Source organism: Epargyreus clarus, unplaced genomic scaffold (genome assembly GCF_041222505.1).
Source record: "Epargyreus clarus isolate Ecla_fem2 unplaced genomic scaffold, WU_Ecla_fem_2.2 ptg000022l, whole genome shotgun sequence".
Lineage (NCBI taxonomy): Eukaryota > Metazoa > Arthropoda > Insecta > Lepidoptera > Hesperiidae > Epargyreus > Epargyreus clarus.
The window spans coordinates 1090905-1116958 of NW_027332229.1; the positions used below are offsets into that span (position 1 = coordinate 1090905).

The following is a 26054-nucleotide window of genomic DNA, read 5'->3' on the forward strand; positions in this document are numbered from 1 at the left end:
GACCTTTGCCGGCGATGGTTGTCAATCACCATTGATTCACCAATTCGAATGTGCGCGAGCGGGACGGAGCTATACGCGAGAGAGGGACGGACGATCGTGGCAGCGACGGGTCGGACCCCACTTGTTCGTATGCGACGGAATGTATGTAATTAATTGTATGATTTATGTTAACTTTGTATGAAACTAGCTGACCCGGCAAACGTTGTGGTGCCATATAAATAAAAAAAATGTTAAGGGTGAACAACCCTTATCACTTAGGGGTACGAAAAATAGATAGTAGCCGATTTCGGTAAAGCCGTTTCGGAGGAGCACGGTAACTAACATTGTGACACGAGAATTTTATATATAAGATGAAATTGAGTGATTTATACTCAATCCTAACTTCTTAACTATAATAACTATGATAGTGACTTTGTGTCCCTTCCATGCCTTAAGTACCAAACCGATTGTTACGATATTTTGTACACACGTTGTTAGGGGTCCAAAAAAGGACATAGGGTACATTTCGTCCCGAAAAAGTACAGTTCCGTAGGGATAGATAAAAAACAACTATTGTCATCGACCTCTGACCGCGAGCGGAGCCGCGGGGAACAGCTAGTAACACTTATATCACTGAAGATATTTTTTATTTGATCATGATAATAACCACTGAACAGAAAAAACTAACTATCTGTTATCTGTCTATCTGTCTAACGCAATTTTTTTCTTGTTACGACGCGTTACAGGGGCAGGAGGGGGTATTTCTTCAAACACGTTACGTAACATTTTTTTAATAAAAAAATAAAACTTCTAAATTGGCAACCCTTTTCTTAGCAACCCTTGGCAACTCTTAGTATTATAAAGTAAATATGTAAGTAAAAGTATCCCAAGTATAAAAACTATAACATAACTTTTTTGCGAGTTTCGGGTAAAAATTGTAACTTGAGTGTTACGTAACGTTTAGAGAGGGGGAGGGGGGTGGTTATAGAAAAACGTTACGGTGCGTTACAAGGGGGGGAGGGGGGGTCAAAAATCTTCAAAAATTACGTTACGTAATACTTGAACGGTCCCTAAATAAAAATATTTTTTTGAGCTTGAACTCCCTATTGTATGCGTCGTCCTTTATGGGAGGATGAAAAAGAAAATGGTTATTGTTTTTTTTATTGGAAAAAGTTTTGAGTGGACATTGGAGTGAGAAATTTGTCGTGAACGTTGTTTTTATACGCAGGTAAAACCACGGAACATAACTAGTATTGGATATAAGGCGAAAAATCAATGCTGTTTCAGTGCGGGGGAGTGGGGCTCGACCCTTATAGTGGGGTGATGATTTATTATTTTTAATGACTATTCCGATGGGGATGGAGGGATGAATATTGATGTTTTTATTTTTGCATCTTTATGGTACACTTGTAGAACTTGCCAGACTGATTTTCGTACAGTACAGTAGAACTTGGTATATCAAAATTTTAGGCCATTTTTAAATATAAATGTACACGTTTGTGTTTATATGAAATGGATTTTGATTTTGGATGTATAAAATATGTAGCGATAACCTAGTCGTATTAATTTCGGCATCAAATTGGGAGTTCAGGTTCAGTTCCCACACATCCTTTCTCATTATGGCCTGGAGCTCAATCCTGTCACTGTTTTTCTAAGATATACGCGTATATAAATAAATAAAAAGCCCAAAAAGTAATAAAATTAATCAATATTTGTTAACAAGAAAGAAAAACATCATGTGGAAACCTTTATACCTGTGATCTTAAAAAAAGTTATCCGAGTATGGTGTTGTACTTGGCAAGCGCGGTGGACTTCATAGAATAAATTCTTCTTACTCTGAGAGGAGACCCGTACCAAACAGTCGGACAGGAATTAGTTATTAATAAGGAAAATAGAATAATGGATGTTTCAATTTATATCATAAGAATTTATGTATATACATTTTGTCATATATTTTTATATTAAAAGTAAAATAACCCGCCTATAAAAACTTTCCCATAGGCATTGTGTTAATCTATTGTTCGAGATCGAGTTGATTCTATGATGCTAGCGTTCTGGGAATTCGCTTAATGCGATGCCGGGAATTTATATTGTTATTCAGTTTGTTATAGTATTCGCTTTTTACGGTTTTTATGTTGTAGTTGTGGTAAATGACCGTGTAGATCACATGATGTGAGTTCACTACCGTTTATGGATATTTGTATTGATTTTTATTTGGAACTATTTTTTGCCCGCGGCATCGCCCGCGTTTAAAAGAAAATAATATGACATACTAACATACATGAAACAGAAAATTCGTACCTTCATTGGAATGACAGTGGCACCATCTGGCTAAAATTGGTCGTACCAACTCTGAAACCTTCATGGGCTCATGGACAACAACTTTGCTAAAGATTATTACTTGATCAAATGCATAGTTTACGATTCAATCCTTACTAATATCGATTAAAATATTCGACTTTATGGTCCAAAAGATCGATTCTCCGATTAATCGATCTTAGATCGCCATCCCAAGTTCCCATGGGATTTCCGGGATAAAAACTATCCTATGTCCTCTCTCGGATCTCAGATTATCTTTGTACAGAATTTCATTAAAATCGGTTCAGTAGTTTAGGCGTGAAGAAGAGACAGACAGACAGACAGAGCAACTTTCGGATTCATAATATTAGTAAGGATATCGAGTACATTCTATGTATGTGTCTAATTGTTTTATACTTAAACACATGGGTTGAAAGTTTTATTTATTACAAAGTAGAATTACGTTTGGTGGCGGTGTATTTACAGTTGAATTTCAAAGATTTGTACCATCTTGAAAACCCAGTGAATGACGTTCATCACATTGCGGGCTACGTTACAAATTTGCGGTGTTACGAATTTAACACCTATAAAAACAGTTATGATTCGTTCAAATCGATACAGCAATTTGACATTTAATCATTAGTCATTATCATTACCACAAAAAAGGTATTCTATTATTGTCATATATATTTCAGCACTTTTCCTCAGGGAAAATGAAATAATATTGCTGTTCAAAACAGATGTCTAATCATTAACCATCTTTGTTGTTACAGACGAGCAGACAAGCAGACGCGATGGCGGACACGGACACAGAGACGCTGCCCAACGGCACCGGGCCGCTGTCCACCGAGGAGGAGGACGAGAGGATGAAGCAGCGCCCGGCCGACATCGACGCTGTGAGTATATTAAACATATCAACTGAGACTAACATCGCCATGGATCAAAAGAGTCGTTTAAGTGATTGGACGAGGATGTCCTGCGATCGCTTGATGAGCGGTTCAAACTTCCAATTTTGTCTCCAGCAACTCCAGAAGACTGTTTTTTTTTTACAATGGGCAGGGTATACCGTGGCTCTATTCTGGCGCTGAGACTACAGAGTTTGTCCTGCTTGGCCATACTTTTGCCGAAGGGCAAAATTTCGTTTCTCATAATTAATCGATGCTTTAATTGCACATCAACAGCATCATCTTTTAGTTTTTAAGGCAAGCAACATGCTTGTAATCTCAGATAACAAGCCTGTTTGGAGTTTATTACTTAAATCTAAGCCTGGACTACATGCGCAATTGCTTATATTTTACTAATTTCGTACAACAATTAAACCATAATCTGTTTAATTTAATATGATCTCTATTAACTTTCCCAGGATGTCCGCGAGATGGAGCGCCGCAAGCGAGTCGAGGCGCTCATGTCCTCGAAGCTGTTCCGCGAGGAGCTGGAGCGCGTGCTCGACCAGCAGATGCACGAGGGGAACGACGCGCCGCTGCTGCAGCGCATCCGCGAGATGGTCGGCGGTCGGCTGCACACGGGCAGCTTCAGGGTGAGTGAGGTCACACACACACGCACACACACACACACACACACACACACACACACACACACATGCTCGCATATGAGCACACATGCGTAAACGCGCACACTCACATGCACACATGCGCGTATACGAGCACACGTACGCACGCGAAAAATATTAGTCGTAGATGTTCCATGAGGATCCCGCTCTCGATCAGCATCATCGAACTATTTCCGACACACTCCTGGACACGGGTCTCTTAGAATAAAACGGCTTATGCCATGGTTCAGTATGCTGGACATGTATCAGGACTGTATTGACAGTCAGAGTTCGCGATGATAAGAATTGTATATCTATCTCTCGGGAACAGTACTTTTTTGCGGGATAAAAAGTATTCTATATTTTAGTCTGGACTCCTGAAATCGTATGTACAAAAGTTTCAAATGTGAAAGCAAAGCAAACAAAGAAACAAACAAACAAGCAAAGCCATTTTCGTATTTATAATGTAGGATAACTATAACTGTTTAAATTTTCCATTTTCTCGATTCCAGGGTCCAAGCTGCGTGCTCCCGATCAACGACATCCGCGGCATCGAGGGTGTCGGCTACGAGAAGGGCGAGAAGATACTGCGCTGCAAGTTGGCCGCCGTCTACCGCTTGGTCGATCTCTTCGGATGGACTCAGAGTGAGTGGTGGAACTTCACATTAGCAACAGCAGTGCTAGGCGCTGCTGTGTTCCGTTTCGAAGGGTGTGGTAAGGGAGACATACATGTCCGAGGCGTTCCAGCTTAGTCCTCAACGGTAGCGGTGCTCAGGTAGGAATCTCTAATCCTATCTGGGGTTGATTACAGATGTCCATCGGCGGCAGTAGCAACTTACCATCAGGTGGACTGCATGCTCGTCTACTACTCCTATATTATAAAAAAAACTATAGGCGGCAGCAGCCACTTACCATAAGATGGACTGCATGCTCGTCTGCTACTCCTATATAATAATAATATCCTATATAATAGTAATAATCTTTATTTTAATTCCAGCCGGCATAAGCGGTCAGATAACGGCCCGGTTGAACACCGCCGTGGAGCAGGTGCTGACGACGCCGCGTGGTCTGCTGCCGCACGAGGTGACCGCCTCGTCGCTGGTCAAGGTGGACATGCAGGGCGTCGTGCAGGACCCCGGCACCACCAACTTCCCTGTCAACTCTGAGGGTATGTACTGGTTATATGGTGCAGTAGACGTCTGAAAACGGTCGAGGAGTATGCCTTCGTGAAACTAGATTTCGGAAGAATTATGAGCTTCAGGCGTATGCTCAAAGACGCAAGAACTTTTTGGAAGTGGTAGGCTTCTGTGGTTTGACAACAGAGGCACCACCGCTATATTAATATTTGCCTTGTAAAAATAGTGTTAAGTGCCTCTGTGTTATGGTTTAAAGAGTTTGATAAAACAGACATACTTCTCTGGGGCTACCATCATAGTCCTCAAGGTATCAATGCAACGTCTCTTTGGCCAACATCAAGTTGGGTTAATTTTATCTGGGGTTAGTTAAAAATGTCCATATGAATATCGTTTCGTATACACTGGATGTCGGCGACTGACTTACGATATTTCATGAATAATTGTAATTAACTTGAGTTTTAAGTCTGACTGAATATGTTTATATAAGTTTAATAAGAAAATACATTACGTAGGGATAAGACACGGTAGATGGCGCTATCGGTCGCATTCGTTGTATTTTATTAGAATTTTTAGGTATTTTTATGAAAATAATATTTAAGGTTAAGATTTTCAGTTTTATACAAGTTTAATGTTTTTAATGTTTATGTTATCTCCTAGAATATGTTTCTAGCTTCATATTGATGTAAGATTAGTAAGAATCAATTGTGATAATTTTGAGATAATTAGGAATATTGACATGTGAAATTGCGTAAGATGTACATTTTTGGAATATTTTCACGAATAATTTTGTAACTAATTTAGGTATGATAATGTAACTTATGTAGCTAGATAGGGCTAATTATGAGGATTCCAACGATGTATAATATATATGTGTAAATTTTGGGAAATTAATAAAGAAAGGGTGAAAACTAGGTCAGCCAAAGTGAAAATGACACGAAAATGGGCCTAAAAAAGCGCGGCTCTCTTTACGGTATTGCTCTGGGGTAGCTCAGAAAACCAGTTTTCCGGCCTAAGCATGGTCTCAGCAGAGAAGAATACGAAGAAGACTCCCGAAGAAGAAGAAGACTCCTGAAGAAGAAGAAGACTCCTGGAGAAGAAGAGGACTCCTGGGGAAGAAGGAAAATCTGAAGACGGAAGCGTTCCTGTTCAAGAAGAGGAAGTAGGGGTTAGGTCGGGATAGGGAAGAGGCTTTGGCTGGCCTACACTCTTGTTTCTATTGCACGCCAATTATTGTTTCTATTGCACGTCACCCCTTCCCCGCACCTACCCTCTCTACGGCACGGGACAGGCGCAACTCCCCGACGCGACGACTATCACTAAGAGCGGGCTTCCGGCGCCGGACGGAAGAAGGCCGTCCGTACAACATCACGCCCGCACCCCTATACGGTCGCAGGTTAGGTGGCGGCGTGGCATACCACCACACCGCCGAACACAGCGCCCCGCGACAACACTGGAATTGAATCGACAACCCTTACCTAACTGAATCTGTAGTAACAAAAAATTTTGTTTAAAAATTTCAACAAATCTGCTAATGTAAGCCTTGAATGCTTAAGGGTGTTTGTCCACCGCCACTAAAGTCGGCCCGAAATAATGTCGTTCTCGGTGACGGTCCGGTGACGGCGGCGGTGGACAAACGCTCTAATGGTAAATATGTGTTACAGGTTTCGCTCTCCACGCGTGCGTCCACGCCGCCCGTCCGGACGTGCGGTGCGTGTTGCACATGCGCGCGCCGGCCGCGCTCGCCGTGTCCTCCACGCGGCGCGGGCTGCTGCCGCTGTGCGCGGAGGCCGCGCTGCTCGGCGACGTGGCGTACCACCGCGTGCCGTACGGTGAGTGTGCGGGGTAGCTGCTAGTTGCACGTGCTTGCTAGGGCGGGGGAGTGCGTAGTATACACGTTGTGCGGTCGGAAGTGGTGAGCGTGAGGGTCACGCACGTTGGATAGACCGTCGACAGTTTTATATTCTACGAAGCTCAATTTTCTGTTCAATACTTATAACATATACACAACGCATCGTAATTAAATAACATTATTCACAATTAGGTCCCATATAAAGAATCGAATGGAGATTGAATGGGCAGTCTCTGAAGCTGTTTAGTGTGGTGTATAAGTGTATGTGTTATTGTGAGCATGAATACGTTTGCACGTATCTGCGTAAAACTGCTAGTCCGCTCTGAATATAGAAATGAATTGCGTCGCCAGAGTAAATGGTATGATTATACCTGCTCGCAACATCAGAACGGACTAGCAGTTTGGCACGGACTATACACATATGCGTACTTATGTATGTGTCCAATATTTTTTTGTACATACTAATAAATTCGTTATATTTCACAGGTCCCCTGGACAACGAGGAGCGCGACAAGCTCGTCCGCGCCCTCGGCCCCCACGCGAAGGTGCTGATGCTGTCCGGCGGCGGTGCGCTCTGCTGCGGCGGCACCCTCGAGGAGGCGTTCTACCAGGCTCGCCACTTGGCCGCCGCGTGCGATGTGCAACTGCGACTGGCCGCGTTGCCTCCCGCGGACCTGGTGCTGCTCGACGATGAGACCAGGCGGCAGGTGGGTGCTTGGAGAGCGGGGAGGGGGTGTGACGTCACGCAGAAGACGCGTTCTGCCGGGAGCCGCGTGCGGCGGGCAGTTGCGTGACGTCACCTGGTGGGCTGGGATGCTGCGGGTAATGATGTGACGTCACGCGGGAGACGCGTGCGACCGCGCGGCTGTTGTGTGTAGAGAGAGTTGTGACGTCACGCGGGGGACGCGTGCAGCTGCAGTGATAGATGTATGACGTCGCAGTGCCGGACGCTCTCCACCGTACGAGTGTGTGACGTCACGCAGAAGGCGCGGGTGCGGTTGGTGGAGGTGTCACGTCACGTGGCTGCGTTGCTGTCGGCGGCTCTAGTGCTGCTCGAAGAGGGGACCAGGCGGCAGGTGGTTGCCGGGGGGGGGGGGGGGCTGTGGCGACATGCGGGGGACGCAGATACGGTGCAGGGATAGTGACGTCACGCGAGGGATGCGTGTAGCTGCGGTGAAGGCAGAGTGACGTCACGCGGGGGACGCGTGTGACTGCAGTTGTAGAGGCATGACGTCACTTGGAGGACGCGCTTTAGTTTAGTCCGGAGAACCTAGATGGAACGTATCTATGGTCAACCTCTGATTTTATTTGAGTTGATTACAGATATCTATGAGTAGCAGTGGCCATCTACCATCAGGTGGACTGCATACTACTAAATTATGAAAAAAATAACTTATAAAACGTATTGTAAAATAATCTACCATTCTCTCCCCACAGATATACGAGTCGTCCCGCAAGCCACCGTCGGACTCCAGCAAGTGGCGCGTGGGCGGCGAGGAGTTCGAGGCGCTGATGCGCATGCTCGACAACGCCGGGTTCCGCACCGGGCACATCTACAGGCACCCGCTGGTCAAGGTGGGTTGGGGGGAGCTGGGGGAAGTGGGGGAGGACTCTAGCAAGTGGCGCGTGGACGGCGAGGAGTTTGAGGAGAGGGGAGACTAGGGGGTGGGTTGAGATACGAGCCAGTAGGACGGGGTAAATGTAGGGAGCAGTAGGTAAATAGTGTATTTTCTTAGGAGAGATAAACATCGCATCCAAGGTGTTTGGTTATATAATATAGGGGTAGCAGACGAGCATGCAGTCCACCTGATGGTAAGTGGCTACTGCCGCCCATGGACATATGTAATCGACCCCAGATATGACTAGATTCCTACCTGAGGTAGGCCACAGATGCGCCGCTACCCCTGAGGATTAAGCTGGAACACCTCGGATAAGTATGTCTCTCTTGCCACACCCTTCAAACCAGAACACAACATCGCTTAACATTATTGTGGTGCCGCCGAGGTCGAACCATAAAGGGTTCTACCATCTTCAATAATACGCCAACGAAATAAAATTTGTTTGAAAAATACATTTGAACGTAAATACACGTAACCGTTTTTTAATATTCTTTGTAATACCCATATTAAACTTTTTAAAAGTTATCACTTGTTGTACATATGTATATTGTATTTAAATAAGAGTCATTGTTTCAGAACGACGTACCGAAACCCAAGAACGACGTGGAGGTGCCTCCCGCGGTGTCATCCCTCGGCTACTTGTTGGAGGAGGAGGAGCTGTACAAGCAGGGGTGAGTTACTCTTATTATCTTAGAAGTCAACTTTAACTTTTGTTGTTATTATGAAATTGTAGTGGTGAACGAATGCCGACCCCTCCTACGTATAATATTGTAACCCACAGAATAACCTTTTCGTTTTCGTTGCATAAATTTCCATATTTTAATGTGTTTTATTGACACAAGTAACGTTATAAAGCGTATAAAATAAAATATATATACCAAATTTCATAGAGATACATGCAGAAATGCAGATTTTATTAGCATTTTAGCATATTCGAAACTTTGAAACGCTATCCTGTAAGTTGTCATTTTGCAGGAGTAGGAGGATATTATACGTAGGAGGGGTCGATGTTGTCTACCTGATGGTAAATAGTACCTGCTGTTTATTTGTATGTGTATTGCGATGTCTGTGATAGTGGTTGAAACACGGCTTATCAATAGATGGGTCCGAGGTTGAAATCCCAGGCGTCTCGGATTTTTTGAAATTATGTGCGTATTACAAATTCTTTATCATTTTAAGGATGTAGGAAACCTGCATATCTAAGAAACCAAAAAAAATTGTTTTAAAGGTATGTGAAGTAGACCAATACGTACTTGTCCAGCGCGGTGGACTATGGCCTAATCCTTCTCATTGAGAGGAGACCCGTGTCCAGCAGTGGGACAATAATGGGTTGATGATGTATACTAACACACTTGACTACATTTACTAACGAATTTATTTTATTTATATATTTAGTGTTGCAACACTAACACAAAGTTAAAGTACAAAAGGGCAAACTTAATGCCTGATGCCTGAATGCATTCTCTACTGGTTAACCCTTTGGTGAATGGAGAAAAAATAATATGCTAAAGAGGGTTATTTTCACCCCCTCAGATTATGGAAGAAGGGTGGTGGCAAGGCGGGCGAGCGCACCCGCTGGCTGAACTCCCCGAACGTGTACCAGAAGGTGGAGATGCTGGAGACCGGCACCTCGGACCCGAAGAAGATCACCAAGGTAGAATACTTGCGTGTGGAGGCTGAGTAGGGGGGTGGGGGTAGTGGGGTAGGTGAGATGGGAGAGGAAGAGGGGGTAGTTGAAACGTAGGGGGTGACGGGGGTAGGTCTGGCAAGGGTAGAATTTGATAGGCATGTAAGGGGGTTGAGATATTCAAAGTAGGGGTGGGGGAGAGTGCTGAGAATGGGGGTGGTAGGTATCCACGTTAGGAGGTTGGCAGGGGTTGAAGTTGTTGGGGATGTCGGGGGATTAGGTTCGTAAATTAAAATGGCCGTAGTATCCACAGGAGGGGGTCTAGGGATGATGGGGGATGAACACAGAACCGATTGCACACACAGTAGGGTATGTAGGGATGATAGGGCGAAGTGAAGTGACGGGGGATTCATTAAATTGACCAGATATACTTACTTTGTAGGTGGGATGATGTTTGCAATGACCATTTGTTTAGACCCCTAGAGTAAGGCGTAAGGGGGGATGAAGTCTATTCGGTTACTTCGTCTTCGTGAGTCGATAAAAAACATACTTAAAGGAGCGGGTGGCTAGGGGATCCGGGGAACGGGGGATCAGTTGACCCGATGTATAGGGGAACAGGAGGGACGCGGGGTAAATAGGGTGACAGGGGGTATATAGGGCTTTTATTGCAAGATAGGGGTACGGGGATGCTGAAGAGGGGATAATTGCAAGAGGTGTATAAGGTGTCCGATTATATAGGAATAGTGGTAGGCATTTCGTTACGGTAGGGGTACGTAGGGGGCCAGATAGTGTTGGAGGGGTGCGTTGTCAGGGGTTAGATAGATGGGGAGTTGTAGCGTTTCGTTTGTAGATTTCTGAACTCATTTGGTGTTCGATTGTGTGGTGATAATGGTGTACTCTGTTAATATCCGAAGTTTCGTACGAAGTTTCGGAAGTTACGTCCGTTTCGGACGGGCCTTATGAAGATCGATATTAGTCGTTTAACAGTACAACCCTATTCAGTATTTACATCAAGGGCACACGATATAGGGGGCCCTCGATATAGGAGGGGCCCTGAATAGTCTTACGCGACCCGCTAAGGTTTACTTTTACTGTTTCAAACTTGAAATGTGCGTATTTACACCAAGGGCACAGGGGCCCCCGATATAAGAGGGGGCCCTGAATATTCTTACGCGACACGACATGTTCTACTTTCAACATTCTTTTATTGATTAGTTGATTACTCGAGAGGGTATCAACTTTTATTATGTTATTACATTTTTTTATTAATTTTAGCTCGTCCGAAATCGATTTTGTTAGTTTTCACATCGAATAAATATTTCGAATACTTTAAGGGATATTCAAAATTCGTTTACGGATGAACAGAGTAGATCACCAAGCCTCGTTACTAAAATTCTCGCGCGATTACTATAATCCCGTAGAAAGTAAATTCGATAGAATTTCCAATAACAAATATTTGTTTAAACTAAATAGCCGTTCTTATACTAATCGACCTGCCGATAAAATTTGTGTAGATAATAAAAATATTATACTTTTAATTACCTCTACTGTGTCATAAAATATATTTCATTCATATTAAAATGTGTAATACGAAAATAATTAGTTTTACGGTCTGTTTTATCGCTTGCCTGTAAACTATCTATCTCCCCCTTTTACCTACTTTTCTCCCCCTTTCTGTTTACTTTTCGCCCCCTGCCAACTCTCCCATCTTACCTTTATCCCCCACCTTCCATCATTCCCTACCACCTACCTCCCCATCCTCCTCCTACCTGTTGGTACCCCTATTTAAGGGATCAAGGAAGGAAGGGAAGGGGGCAAGGGATCATGCACAAGTAAATTTTATGAGACATATATAATATTTAGTTTAAAAGACATAAGTAAAAAGTCATAGGATTGCGGATTGCCCATCGTAAAACCAACTAATTGACTAAAAATGTGAGTGCACAAGTTCAAATTATGTGCTTAATATCCCCTTTGTGAATTCAATTCATTTTAATAAAAAACCTTCCTACCAGGGATATCTATCTATTCTATTTATTTTATTAATCCAATTAGAACTGCTGAAGTTTCTTACGCTACCTAGTTAGACCTATATACACATACACACATGTATACATATATATAGTCATAATCATCTATATCTATATCCCCTCTCCTCCATACTCCCTACTTCCCCCTCTAGACCTTATGGGTAAATCCCTTTGCCCAGCAGTGCGAATTATAGTATATCGGCAAGTGGTAAAACAGCATATTAGTGCATTTAGGTTCTGTTGCATAACAATTATTATGGTGTCTTTCATATAACATGTTTTATTAAATAATGTTATCGAAAATAGTTCACATTCACATTATAACATGTTTCAATAAGAAATGCAATCTGAAATGACGACTTTCGTTATATGTGTCTCGCTCACATATTATATAAAACACGCGAGAGGTAAATATATTGTATAATAATTGTCATTTTGGATTTTAATAATTATTGGAACAGGTTATAATAATAAATACTTGATTTATTATGTGACAAATATTAAAAATAGAATTTTTATTATTTTAATATATTTTATTTTATAAATCAATATAGATTTAAATTAATTTAATAATCATTTTAAATTATGCAATGTGACCCATAATAATTGTTTATTGTTTAATTAATAATTTTCTAATACAGTAATACCGTAGGCATTTAGCGACGCCATTTTTTTTAGATTGTAAGTTGTATTCATATACGTAACTCACTAAGAGAGAGAGAGAGCGTGGTCGAGTATTACCCGTTATTTATAATCGATCTATCCTATGTTTTGTTTACTAAAGATCGATTTGACAGTTTCCGCTTTGTAGATATTTTTTTCAATCCGTAAGGTCGATATGTCACAATATCTGCTTACTAGAAATAGTTAAAATTCGATCTTTGGTAGGTAAGAAATGGATAGATTGGTTATTAATAATGGATGTTAAAGAATTGGTCGGACTGTTGTCGCACGACAGTCGGACGATTGTCGTACACCACGCAGATCTGATTGAATGTCAGGCTGACAGTTGGCGTGGCGACACGGCGATACATCGACTGTGCATTGTAATAAAGATTTAATTAATAATATATTTATTAGTATATTTTTTTGGTTTCAAATATAATCATTGTAAACTCTATAATTATTCATATTTAAAACATTTTATTCCCTTTAAATTGATATAATATTTTTATGGGAATATAATCTATCTATTATGAACGATTATTATTACAATTAATATGGAAGTTAATAAGCATTTTAAAGTTAGTTAGTTTTACAATATGAAGTATATCTTCATTGAACGTCATTAATAATAAAGTCTTCTATCAACCAAAGACTACTACACAGAAAGACTGTCGTGCGTTAGCAGTCCGACAATCGTCTAGTTTGAAAACGCCCTTATGGACGATCTCGCCCTAATATCCAGATTTTACATACATCACATTTAATTTTATTATCTATCTGTCACAATATTGGCACGACCCCCAAAGAGCCCCTAGAAGAAATTCCGACCCCCCCAGGGGTTCGTTGGAAAGCATTTACGTAGGGAAACAAAACATCTGCGTTCCTACTAAAGTATTCAAATAATTTTTCCATTTTATATATAGGTAAAGTTATTGGCACAACTATTTTATATGTATAGAAAAGTAAAGGACCTTACATACGGTATATTCTGTCTGTCTGTGTGTCAAACTTTTTTTTTATTTTCTTAACTTTGTTTAAGTCGTGTGTGTTATAATTTTGTAATTCGTAATTTGAAAAAAATGATAGAATGAGCCATTTCTAATTGGAAAAATCTATTCATAACATTGTTAAATGTTTCTATTTTTTATTCATTTATAATTTTCAAAATCAGCAGTTTTTTTTTTAATTTTTTAATTAATTGCATTTGTAGACAGATAACTAACCTAACCTAACCTCACCTTCCATCAGACTGGACTGCTTCTAATTAGAGATGTGCCGAGTTAGGTCAACTCGAGTCAGTACTCGAGTACTTACATAAACTCGCATACTCGAGTACCAATAGTGATACTCGAGTACCAGTAATACTCGAATACTGACGATACTCGGACACTACAACTACTACTCGTACAAGTAAAAACTTGTTTAATTTTGTGTAGTGAGTGGCGTTTTTTTTTTTGCTCTGTCGTGCTATTGGACTGTATGTTGCAAAGTACTCGAGTACTTTGTGAATACTTTGGACTCGAGTACTGACTCGATTCTTTTTTATATGAGTACTAAAGTACTCGAAACTACCAAAAATGGCCGACTCGGCACATCATTACTTCTAACTACTTCTAATACCTTACATAAAAGATGTTATATATGTATATATAACAGGACAGACAGAATGTACTGTTTGTATAGGTCTTATTAATATATGTAATTCTTTTCTCGTGTTAAAAAATATATTACTAGACATTCCATTTTTTAATATTTTTCACATTTTTTTAATCATACGATCATGGATCATTTTTTTTTATTTTTACGTCCAATCTGTAGTATGCGGTAGCTGTAATCGGTTGTATTTTAAATATGGTTGTTTTAATATTAGGAAAACAGAAAAGTAGTCAAAATTTTGTTTGCTGGCTAACAGTTATGTATTAAATAAATCTTAAATGTTAAATAATATTTGAAGGTGGTAGAACCCTCTGTGGTTCGTCTTCGCCGACACCACCGCCACACCTATTTCTGTTATAACAGTAGTGTTAGGCGCTGCTGTGTTCTGGTTTGAAGGGTGGTAAGGGACATTTTCTGAGATATTTCAGATTAGTCCTCAGGGGTAGCGGCGCATCTGCGGTCTTCCTCAATGGTCCTCAATGGTGGAATCTAATGTTATCTGAGGTTGATTACAGATGTCCATAGCCACTTACCATCAGGTGGACTGTATGCTCGTCTGCTACTCCTATATTATATAAAAAAGCAAAATAATTTCCATCGTTGGCAAAAAAAAAAAAAAATATTTTGTTAATTATCATTTAAGATTTCAATAATAAATAACTGTTAGACAGCAAACAAAATTTTGATTATTTTACATTTTTCAAAATAATAGTGAGCAAAAGAAAAATGTTAAGCAACTTTGTGAACTTTTATATTCAGATTTTTTTAAGGTATAGTCTTCAGTGCTGATTTAGGCTCAATTTTTTTCAGTTATTATGTTAGTATTACACTTCTTTTCATGAAAGTCATCGAAAATCATTATAGATTTAAGAGATTATATTCATATAAATTTAAAATGTAGTTATGTCTATGTATATTGCGATAATATTCAATATTTTAACGCTATGTGTGTTTTGTATAAGGATAAATTGTATCTTTTTTCATATTTTGTGAAAAAATATAAGAAAAACGTTGTCAAAATTTGAATTCTTTTGCACAAAATATGAAAAAATACAACAGCTTTCATATACTTTGTGGCTTATAGAGTTTATATGTTGAAAACTAAATAAAAATATGAAAAAATCTTTTTTGAAAAAAATATAACATTTCTATTCTTTCAAAGCTTCTCTCGATGAAATGCTTTTGAATATTGTTTGTTTTTTTAAGATTGTTTTTGAAAATTTGTTTTGTTTAACAATTTTTTTTTTGTTTTTTGATTTTTTGTTTTTTTTTGTTTGTCTGTTTGAACCGTGACTAATATGAAAATGTTTTGCAGTGGGTGGACGCTAACAACGAAGAGGTAAATAACTTTTTGTGTCGCATTCCTCCATTAACATCAGTATCGATACAGCATTTCTCGTTTCGGGGCTGGTTTGCGCCAATAGCTGTGCTTATTTATGTATTTTATTTTGAAAATAAATATTTGTCTATTAAATATTATATATTCAGATTTGTTAAGTTACCTAATTAGGTCTGTATTAAAGTGATCATAAATCAAATTTGTATATTTTTTTCATAATTAAAAAAATATTAGAGTGAATAAAATTTTCGGTTTATATAAAGTCACCTAGGTTTCTAATAAAAATATTTGCTGGTTATATTTTTGTTAGAAGTCAAATAACATAGGCGTTAATATACTTATATAACTAAGTTTTACTCACAATTCTATGTCATGTGTAACAGAGCAAGTTTATTTTTATATTTAAATTAAACTTAAAATTATATTTATATTTAAACTGTAAGTCAGGCTATCTGATGGTAAGCAGTGATTGTTGCCTTGATATTTACAACACCAGAGGGATTGATAATGCCCAGACTGCCTTAGTGAACAGCTCTTTGCATCATTTTTACGTCGTGCCGTAGATCGAAGTACTCTAAAAATAATTATTACGGATATAAACTTAGTAAGGGAGGCATAGTGTAGACTTCAGGCGTTCCAACTTAGTGATCAGAGGTGGCGTTGCATCTGTAACCGTCCAGAGGAAGGACTAATTTTATCCAGGGTTCATTATAGATGTCCATACGGCAGTAGCCTCTTACCATCGGATGGCTCGTCTGTTTCTCATATTATATAAAATATGATATTATATAATATATAAAAAATATCATATTATATAAAAAAAAAACTTAGTTCTCAGGGTTGGCTCAGGGCTCAGGCTCAGGGGTAATTATCAGGGGTTGATTACAGATGTCCATGGGTGGCAGTAGCCACTTACCATCAGGCGGACTGCATGCTCGTTTGCTATTTACAAAAATAAGCTATTGGCGCGAATCCTTCCCTATCTTCATCGTTACTTCATCATTACTGTCACGATCTTCTTCAACCTTCTTTAAAAATCTTTCGGTTTTCTTATTATAATTTCTTCTCACGATTTTCTTTCTTTTAATTAACGGTGTAACGAGGTCGGCTTAGGGTCATCATCGCTGCAGGTTTTTTGGGAGAAATATGTATTTGTTTCTGTATTTTTTGGTATTTTTTTTTATTTAATTTTTATTAACAAATTTTCTTGTAACAATATTTAAAAAATATTTTTTATGAACGCTTATACTAAATTTTTGAATTTACGATTGGTATTCAACAGCATTTCATAACTACCCCCCTGGTTTTTTGAGTAAAATTATTTTTTTTTGGGAAAAAATTTTTTTTTTTGAGTTTTTGAAAAAATAATTTTATTCACATCACACATCGAGACTGTACAGTGTAGGCTAGAGAGAAAAATGAATTGGTATAGTGTTGCCACATGAACCCCCTTTTCCCTTTTGCACCCCTTTTTTTCTACCCTCGCGGACTTCCCTAGACATTTTTTTTGTTTTTTTTTGTCGTTTTGTCAAAATATAGATGTTTACAAGTGTTTTTGTGATTACCAAATATTTTTGATATTAAACTGCCATCTGTCAAATTACGGTTTTAACTGTCAAATTGACATTTTTCAATGTAAAAAGTATTTTTTCTTAATTTTAAATATATTTACTGCATTTGAATATAATAACAATTTTGACAGTATATTATTCAAAGTATTTACATTATTTGACAGTTAGTATTGTAGCATGATTTTTATATTAGACAAACGAATGTTTCCGGGTACGATCCCCGGCAACGCAGGAATAAAAAAATGTTACTGATTTTAGAAAACATTATTATTACTGATTCTTTACAATATTCGAAGCACAAAACACTTCTACCCCTTTTGTAATAAATACTTTGTTATAACGGCTTTTGCATGGTATTTCTGTGAATGTATTGAACTGTTACTATAGTTTTTCTGTCAAAAATTTTTCATTTTTCTGTCAAGTTTTTTTTTTCAAAAAATTTTACTGTACATGCTCGATGATTGACCAGGTTCGATGAGAGTCGCCTCTAAAATAATTACCGCTTTATTTTCTAATGCACACTTTATTTTTTTCAAAATTTTATTTATCGCAACTTTCTTTCTTTTATTCGAAATTTTCTCCTCGAAAATGCCACTATCTAATTCGACCTAACTAATCCATCCTATCGCTTTGTCGGTCCGTGTATACCGTGTATATCTATATATACGTGTACACGGAGTGACGTCACGCTGGCAACATTTTACTAATTGTATCTTTCTTTCTTTCTCTTACACGTACGTCGTCGAACACACACACGAACACGGAATGGAAAACGAAATTGGAACACACACACCGATTTTTTTGGGAAAAAATATAAAAAACGAAAAACCATATTGACAATCTTAAACTTAATGACAACCAAATATTCAATATACGACATTCGTATATTTGGATCGATTTTTTTTTATAAATGGTTGAACAATATAAATATTGTACAAATATGACAAAATACCATATTGACCATATACTCATTGAAAAAACAAAACTATGAACGCATTACTATTAAATTAATTTTTGTTTTTGGTTAAATAATCAATATTAATTACACAAATAATAATAATAATACGCATTCTCTATGTCATGTATATTTCTATCCAATATGACAACTGTCAATACTGTCCACATTCTGTCAATATTGCAATTGAAATGGTGGTTGGACCTTGTGATGTTATGACAAAAATTAATTATGTTACATCGTCACATTTTGGTCACTTATTAATCGAATTTTAAATGGACGTCAAAATGGTAATTAATTTATATGATAAATATATGACAAAATGTCAATCTTTTTACACCTGTCAATATGGAAACTTGAATGCCTGTCAATATGGCAAACCAAAACAAATGTCAATATGACAAATCTAAACATATGTCAATATGGATATCGAAACGTCACGATACGACGTGACATCAACTTAACTACCAATATCGGTGCCAACGAACGACTCTGTGACGTCATCGTGCTACCCGCCGTTCCGTGTGACGTCATCGTGCTCTCCGCGTGTTCCGTGTGACGTCATCGTGCCACCCGCGTGTTCCGTGTGACGTCATCGTGCCACCCGCGTGTTCCGGGCTGTGCGCGTGCGCGACGTCATCGCGCCGCCGCCGTGCTCGTTGCCGTGTGACGTCATCGCGGTGACGTCACAACAGTGGGTGCAGGACGCCTCGCCGGCGCACACGAGCACTCCCGTCAAGATCGACACGCTCCAGTTTGTGCCCAAGGGCACCAATCCTAAGGAGTTCAAGCAGTTGCAACAGCAGGTATGTAGAATGTTATATTGTACTATAGATTAATTGGAAATTAATTATCACTTGCTTAAAAAAGCGGTGAAGGAAAACATCGTGTGGAAACCTGCATACCTGAGAGATTTATATAAAAAAAAATATCTCAAAGGTACGTGAAGTCTACCAATACGCACTTGTCCAGCGCGGTGGACTATGGCCTAATCCTTCTCGTTCTGAGAGGAGAGGAGACCTATGCCCAGCAGTAGTTCAATAATGGGTTGATGACGACTATAGATTTATCACAGGTTATATAAGGTTGAAAGGTAGATTTGTGAAGCAATTGCAATTGCAGACATGGATGTATTGTTAGAAAGCAGTATGTATAAGATTGATATGCTGTTAGAGAGATGTTAAAAAATATATCAATGTATTAGGCCTTTCAAGTCTCGGGCATCTTATTTTTTTAAATTATGAACTTATTAGAAATTGGTATTTAGCCAGTGGTGAGAAATGCGATCAAATGTTTATAGCATAAGTTAAATATTATGACTTAATCTTGATTGCTTAAACATAAGTTTGAAAGGTTGTGTAGTGCCCGTCGGTTTGACTACGCAGGCACCACTACTACATATTTAAGCCACAAAATCATTTTTAAGCCATAACTTCACTAATCTTATTGTAGTATTTTTTTTTACAAATAAATGTTTATTTCTTTTTTTCTTTTTTAATCGTCACAAATTTTGCCGACACGGCAGAATGAGAGAAGATTTGCAGCTTTAAGACCTTATTAACCTTATTCTATGCAAATAAAGAATTATGTATTATGAAAAACTCGATAGATCAAGGAGAACCGTCGCGCTGACAAGATAAGCGCCGGGCCCCAGTCGCACATACTCGAGGGTGTGACCTGGGACGAGGCGTCCAAGCTGGTCGGCGAGGATGCCGCTAACACTCACACCGGGGACCATGTGGTGAGTATCGTGGGTCTATTACCATTTGGGAGTTACTATGGGTGAATTAGGGTCGGGGGTCTTCTCCGGCCCGCCGATGATTGCAATCCGCCCATACATAGACCATTTGGATCCACAGCTGGGCACAGATACGTAATGGAAACCTTTGAACAACACCTCTCCTATTTCTGTTATAACAGCAGTGTTAAGCGCTGCTGTGTTCTGGTTGGAAGGGTGTGGTAAGGGAAACATAGTTTTCCGAGGCGTTCCAGCTTAGTCCTCAGGGGTAGCGGCGCATCTGTGGCCGACCTCAGGTAGTAATATCTAATCCTATCTGCAGTTGATTACAGATGTCCATGTGCTGCAGTAGCCACTTACCATCAGGTGGACTGCATGCTCGTCTGCTACTCCTATATTATAAAAAAAAATTACATAAAATTCGTATACTATATTTATAATTTATTTTATGTATAATTTATTTATATATGTATAACTTATTTACTAGGACTCAATACCACCAAGACCGCCACCGCGTCGTATCGTGAGTTTACCGTTTTGAAAAACCCAAAAAACCGATTTCTCCCATTAACAGTTCCTAAAAAGAAAATTAAAATTGTGTGGTTTTACTTAAATGTTATTAAAATATATAAATCATCCTGTATGACTCGTTTCAGTAAAGATTGTAGTAACTAGATATGTAATATAAAAACCATAGATAAGTATAGATATCTCACCACCTTGTAATTGAAGGAAGCCATTAAATGTCTCAAACGGCTGACAAACCTTTCAGCCATTGAATGGCTGTTGTGGTGTAATTTACGCGGAACAATGCCGACATGCGCAGTTAAGTGGTGCAAAAACACGAAATCGAAGAAGTGCGAAGAAATATCGTTTCATTCGTAAATGGTCTAAAAACTACATTTTTTAAATATTTTTCCATCACAAAAATAGATGACAGTGACAATTTCAATTGACAAAACTGATTACATTTTCTTGTTAGGAGTGAGTAATCTTTACTAATCTATGATAAAAAGAAAAATCGTGACTGCTAATAATATACCTCATCTCACTCCCACAATTTAGAGGAATCCAACGACACCTCATATGTTAATCCGTCAAGCCGTTTGTGCTGCAGCGTGACAAAGAATGAGACATAGATACATACGATCGAAAAGCATTACGCAATTGAGTAAAAAAGGCAAATTTTAGCTCGTAGAGTGTGAGTGAGAAACATATCTGCCATTTTGTATTAGGTTCTCTATTGAAACGAGTTACGTTTTTGGTTTTTTTCTGTCAATTTTTTTTTTTTTTTTTAATCTAAATGTCCTACTAAAATTTGACTAATACTCCTATAATATTATATTGTACACACGCACACGAAGACAGATTATGGGTGTAATACACATACACATTTCAGATGAAAAATAAAGATGATTTCAAATAAACCCCGACGTCCCCAATTTTAAAATCAATGTGAAGATCGACTCTGACGGCACAATCACCGCACCCGTTTCTGCCTAACAGCAGTGTTGTGTTCTGGTTTGAAGGGTGTGCTAAGGGAGACATACTTATCTGAGGCGTTCCAACTTAGTCCTCAGGGGTAGCGACGCGACTGTGATCGACCTGAGGCTTATTCAATCAGTTCAATCTGATGACGTCACTGCATACGACTGTCTTGTATTTTCGTTCAATCTATAAACACACGCATATTTATAAACACATGACTCTAATCTACTCACTCACTATACCCCGACATCCCCATTCGGTTGGACTTCGTACGCAACACGCAACCAACCAAAAACCTAACCCAATACGCAATATAACCGACTGAACCCCACTCTCCCCAGGTACTGATGGGCGCCGCATCGAAGGGCATCATCCAGCGCGGCTACCAGCACAACGCGACGATGTACAGCGCACCGTACGCGAGGAACCCCTTCGACCACGTGACCGACCGCGAGATCGACGAGTACAAGCGCACCGTGGAGAGGAAGCAGCGGTCCGACTGTGAGTGACGTCACGTGCAGGTGTGCGGCGGGGCGGGGCGCGAGTGTCGTCACCGACTGAGAGTGACGTCACGTGCAGGTGTGCGGCGGGGCGGGGCGCGAGTAATGTCACTGACTGTGAGTGACGTCACGTGCAGGTGCGCGGCGGGCGGCGGGGCGGGGGAGAAGCGTGAGTGACGTCACCGACCGCGAGATGGACGGGTACAAGCGCACCGTGGAGAGGAAGTAGCGGTCCGACTGTGAGTGACGTCACGTGCGGGTGTGCGGCGGGCGCAAGTGACGTCGCCGACTGTGAGTGACGTCACGTGCAGGCGTGCGGCGGGGCGGGGCGTGAGTGACGTCACCGACTGTGAGTGACGTCACGTGCAGGCGTGCGGCGGGCGGCGGGGCGGGGGAGGGGCACAAGTGATGTCACCGACTGTGAGATCGACGTCACTGTTTCGTTTTTCAGGAGTAGCAGCGGGCTGACCGCGTATGATGTCATAACTTTTCTTTATTTTTCAGAAGTCTAATGCTAATTTAACTTAATAAAAACCGATTTTTATTTATAAGTAAACATAATTTTTTTACACATTATTTATGATTCTTTGGTTTGTTTTAGAGCAAATAATAGAAATTAATAAAATAACATTTCTATAATTAATAATGAACATTTTTAAAGTGATCATAAGTTTGATATATAATAATGAATTCATAAAACACAAAATAACTCCTAATACTCTTCTCTGCCCCTGGCATTTGTGGCGCCATCTCTTATCGTACAGTGAAAACTTGTCATTATTTTTGTGTTTTGTCGTTCAATCTTCGCTCTACGTCTTCACCTCACAGACGACACGGACTTAACTTTGTTCTTCATCTCACACTTACAGACGATACAGATCTATCGGAGTCGGAGGCTGTGAGCGCGGCGCAGATCACGTCGCCGGCGAGCGCGCCCTCCGAGACCGAGGAGGAGTCGCGCGACGGTGAGTTGTCGGTTGCCACCCATAGTACAATGCCACTTGTGTAACATTGCCATTTGAGATACATTGCCACTGTAGATACATTGCCATTTGAGATAAATTGCCACTGTAGATACATTGCCATTTGAGTTACAATGCCACTGTAGATACATTATCATTTGAGTTACATTGCCACTTTTGTTACATTTTGAAGGTGAAGGTGGTAGAACCCTTTGTGGTTCGACTCCGGCGGCACACACCTATTTCTACTTAATAACAGCAGTGTTATGCGCTGCTGTGTTCCGTTTTGGAGGGTGTGGTAAGGGAGACATACTTATCCGAGGCTTCCCACCTATGAGTAGCGACACTGTGGCCGACCTTAGTTTGGACGCTAATCCTATCTGGGGTTGATTACAGATGTTTATGAGCGGCAGCAGTAACTTGCTTTCAGGTGGTCGGAATACTTATTTGCTATTTAAATATTATAAAAAGAAACGTATGTTATTTCACAGAGCATCGCGTACTGAGAATAGAGACGAAACAGGTGCCAGTGCGCAGCCAGCCCGAGGTGGTGATGAGCGATGGTGAGTGACGTCATCACACAGTGTAACACATAATGTAACACATAATGTGACACGAACACAGTCCTATCCATTCTTTTACTAAGTCCCCTTTGTAGGTATGTTGGGAAGCATTTTAGTGCAATTTATTCATTAATTTATTGTTTAATGTTAAAAAAGAGTAGAAAGAGTGAAATACATTCCTATGGATTGAGAAAAAATTAAATGAAATTTCTCTATGACGCTTCTGTGGCAAACACAAGGTAACAGACAAAGATATGCTGTAAAAACTTTATTATTATTCAGACTTCACACACAGACTTTAGCTTCAGAAAATGATTATAATAGTAATAACAAATATAACAATTTTCATTCATAATAGGATGTGATCTCTCGCCACTACATCATAACGCAATTGATGATGCGTTACTGAATGCCACTTTTAGAACATAAACATCTCTCTCTTGACGAGTTTCGACAATTTGCAACAAAATATACAGGTGATTTTTTTAAAACGGGCCTTCAGGGCCAAATCCGAAACTATAAGGATTAGCGAAAAATGGTGAAAGGAGTTACGAGGCCGATTTTGATAAAAACTAAAACTGCATCGTTACTTTTTTAAAATAACTTTTTCCCTAGCCGGGAATCGAACGAGTTCATTTTGAACGAGTTCATGTTATTCCACTATCTGATAGTGTTGCTTATAAGGATCAAAATCTGGAAAGTAATGATTAATGACAAACTAAAGGAAAAGCCTCAATTTTAAGAAAATACATATTTTTTCATATTAATTTGGCAGTTAAGTTCCCGCCATTCATCATTTTAAACATTTCGTGTATTAACATTTTTTTTGGCTCAATGTTTCTAATCATTCGAAATTGACGTTTTGTTTCCCAATAATTTATATTTTTATGTCCGACTTAGCTAAGGTTATTTTTAGGACCATTAAAATAGATTTACTTGTTATTACGTTTCGTTTAATACAGATGTAAAGTTGACAATTTGCGAGAATTACTTTTTAGAGTCAAATTCGAGTGATTACTAAAAAAAGAGATATAGAAAATCATATTTAACGTTGAAACGAAGTTGAAAAACAACACACAATAATAATTTACTATTTAATCAGTTATCTATTTTCATTAAAAAATAAATCCCAAAAACGGCGGTAACTTATTTGCCAAACTATTACTTTCTCATACTAAGCCGTATGTCATAGTAATAACATCGAATAATTAGTTGATTAACCAACAAATTCTTCAATGGTATGACTTATGTCTCTTTCTAAAGAATTATACATAAATCATTTGTTATGTATAATCCTTAAGGATTAGTATGCCAATGTATGGAAAAATACGTATTTTCTTCAAAATTTTCCTTTTCCTTTAATTTGTCACATAACATTACTTCCCAGAATTTGATCCTTATAAGCGACACTATCAGATAGTGAAATAATATAGGGGTGTCATTTTTTTCAAAATGAACTCGTTCGATTCCCGGCTAAGGAAAAAAATATTTAAAAAACTAATGATGCAGTTTTCGTTTTAATCAAAATCGGCCTCGTAACTCCTTTCAGCATTTTTCGCTAATCCTTATACTTTCGGATTTGGCCCTGAAGGCCCGTTTTAAAAATTCACCCTGTATATATATTTTAAGTGTACTCTAAAAATAATGACTATTTTAAGCCTATACATCCATTTTTCCTCTTTTATTTCGGTCCCCACTCTCCCCTACAATAACCTTTCTCCTTTTACCCCCATCTCCCCTACACTATTCACTATGTAATATTAACATTATCATAATAATATTGTTTTTGACAAGTTTTCTTGAGATATGCTAGATTAGATATGCATGTAATTTTCATGAATGCACGAAGATTGTAGATATTACATATTATAACAGTGATGGTTAGATAGAAATGTGTAGCCAGTCCAGGGTTCGAGGCCCGGGTCAGGTATCTCTGATTTTATTACGTTTTTAGCGTCAATTACTTTATAAGAACACATTGAACAGTGTGGGATTTGTTCTTCCAGTAGTGGGCAACTTTGCCCAGCAGTGGGCATAAAGTGGGAATTTTATTTTTGTACGTCTAGGAAAAAAATGTGAGGAAACCTACATACTTAACATTGTAAAAAAAGTTGTCAAAGGTATGTGAAGTCTACCAATTCGCACTTGTCCAGCGCGGTGGACTATGACCTAATCCTTCTCATTCTGAGAGGAGACCCGTGCCCAGCAGTGGGACAGTAATGTGTTAATGATGAATGGAGTGCATCATTTTGATATATTTTGAAAATCTTTTCATTTTCATAGCATACTTTTGTAAATAGTTTTAAAAGTTTGTGCATTGATTTTTTGACTTTTCTATGCTATTTTTTTTTCTAGTTTTGGTATAAAAAGATTTGTTTTATGGCAACCAAAAAATATGACATATAGTTAAGAAATTATATATATAATAGAAGGTAGTGGCCTGGGTTTCCTAGCGTTAGGAAGAGACCCTTGCCCAGCAGTGGGACACAGATTCTTAAATGTTAAAAAGAACAATATTGTTCATGTCTT

At 39.2% G+C, this 26054-nt stretch overlaps 1 protein-coding gene across 8 annotated transcripts in view; it reads left to right on the forward strand.

The window, feature by feature from the left end:
* The first annotated feature begins 3049 nt into the window (after nucleotides 1–3049).
* The window catches only part of LOC140751290 (protein hu-li tai shao), a 36092-nt gene continuing 13087 nt past the window's right edge, over nucleotides 3050–26054 (forward strand). For 2 of the 8 annotated variants that reach the window (XM_073085176.1, XM_073085179.1), the window contains exons 1-16: nucleotides 3050–3173; nucleotides 3641–3814; nucleotides 4339–4471; nucleotides 4824–4994; nucleotides 6624–6791; nucleotides 7298–7518; nucleotides 8249–8386; nucleotides 9007–9101; nucleotides 9964–10084; nucleotides 15725–15748; nucleotides 18970–19080; nucleotides 19884–20015; nucleotides 20500–20535; nucleotides 21842–22001; nucleotides 22870–22965; nucleotides 23454–23525. In XM_073085176.1, coding sequence (XP_072941277.1) covers nucleotides 3072–3173; nucleotides 3641–3814; nucleotides 4339–4471; nucleotides 4824–4994; nucleotides 6624–6791; nucleotides 7298–7518; nucleotides 8249–8386; nucleotides 9007–9101; nucleotides 9964–10084; nucleotides 15725–15748; nucleotides 18970–19080; nucleotides 19884–20015; nucleotides 20500–20535; nucleotides 21842–22001; nucleotides 22870–22965; nucleotides 23454–23525 — 1954 coding nt within the window. In that variant the 5' untranslated portion in view covers nucleotides 3050–3071. Of the gene's footprint in view, nucleotides 3174–3640; nucleotides 3815–4338; nucleotides 4472–4823; nucleotides 4995–6623; nucleotides 6792–7297; nucleotides 7519–8248; nucleotides 8387–9006; nucleotides 9102–9963; nucleotides 10085–15724; nucleotides 15749–18969; nucleotides 19081–19883; nucleotides 20016–20499; nucleotides 20536–21841; nucleotides 22002–22869; nucleotides 22966–23453; nucleotides 23534–26054 lie in introns of those variants that run through there. The other 6 variants (XM_073085178.1, XM_073085182.1, XM_073085180.1 and 3 more) reach the window with 4 other exon arrangements.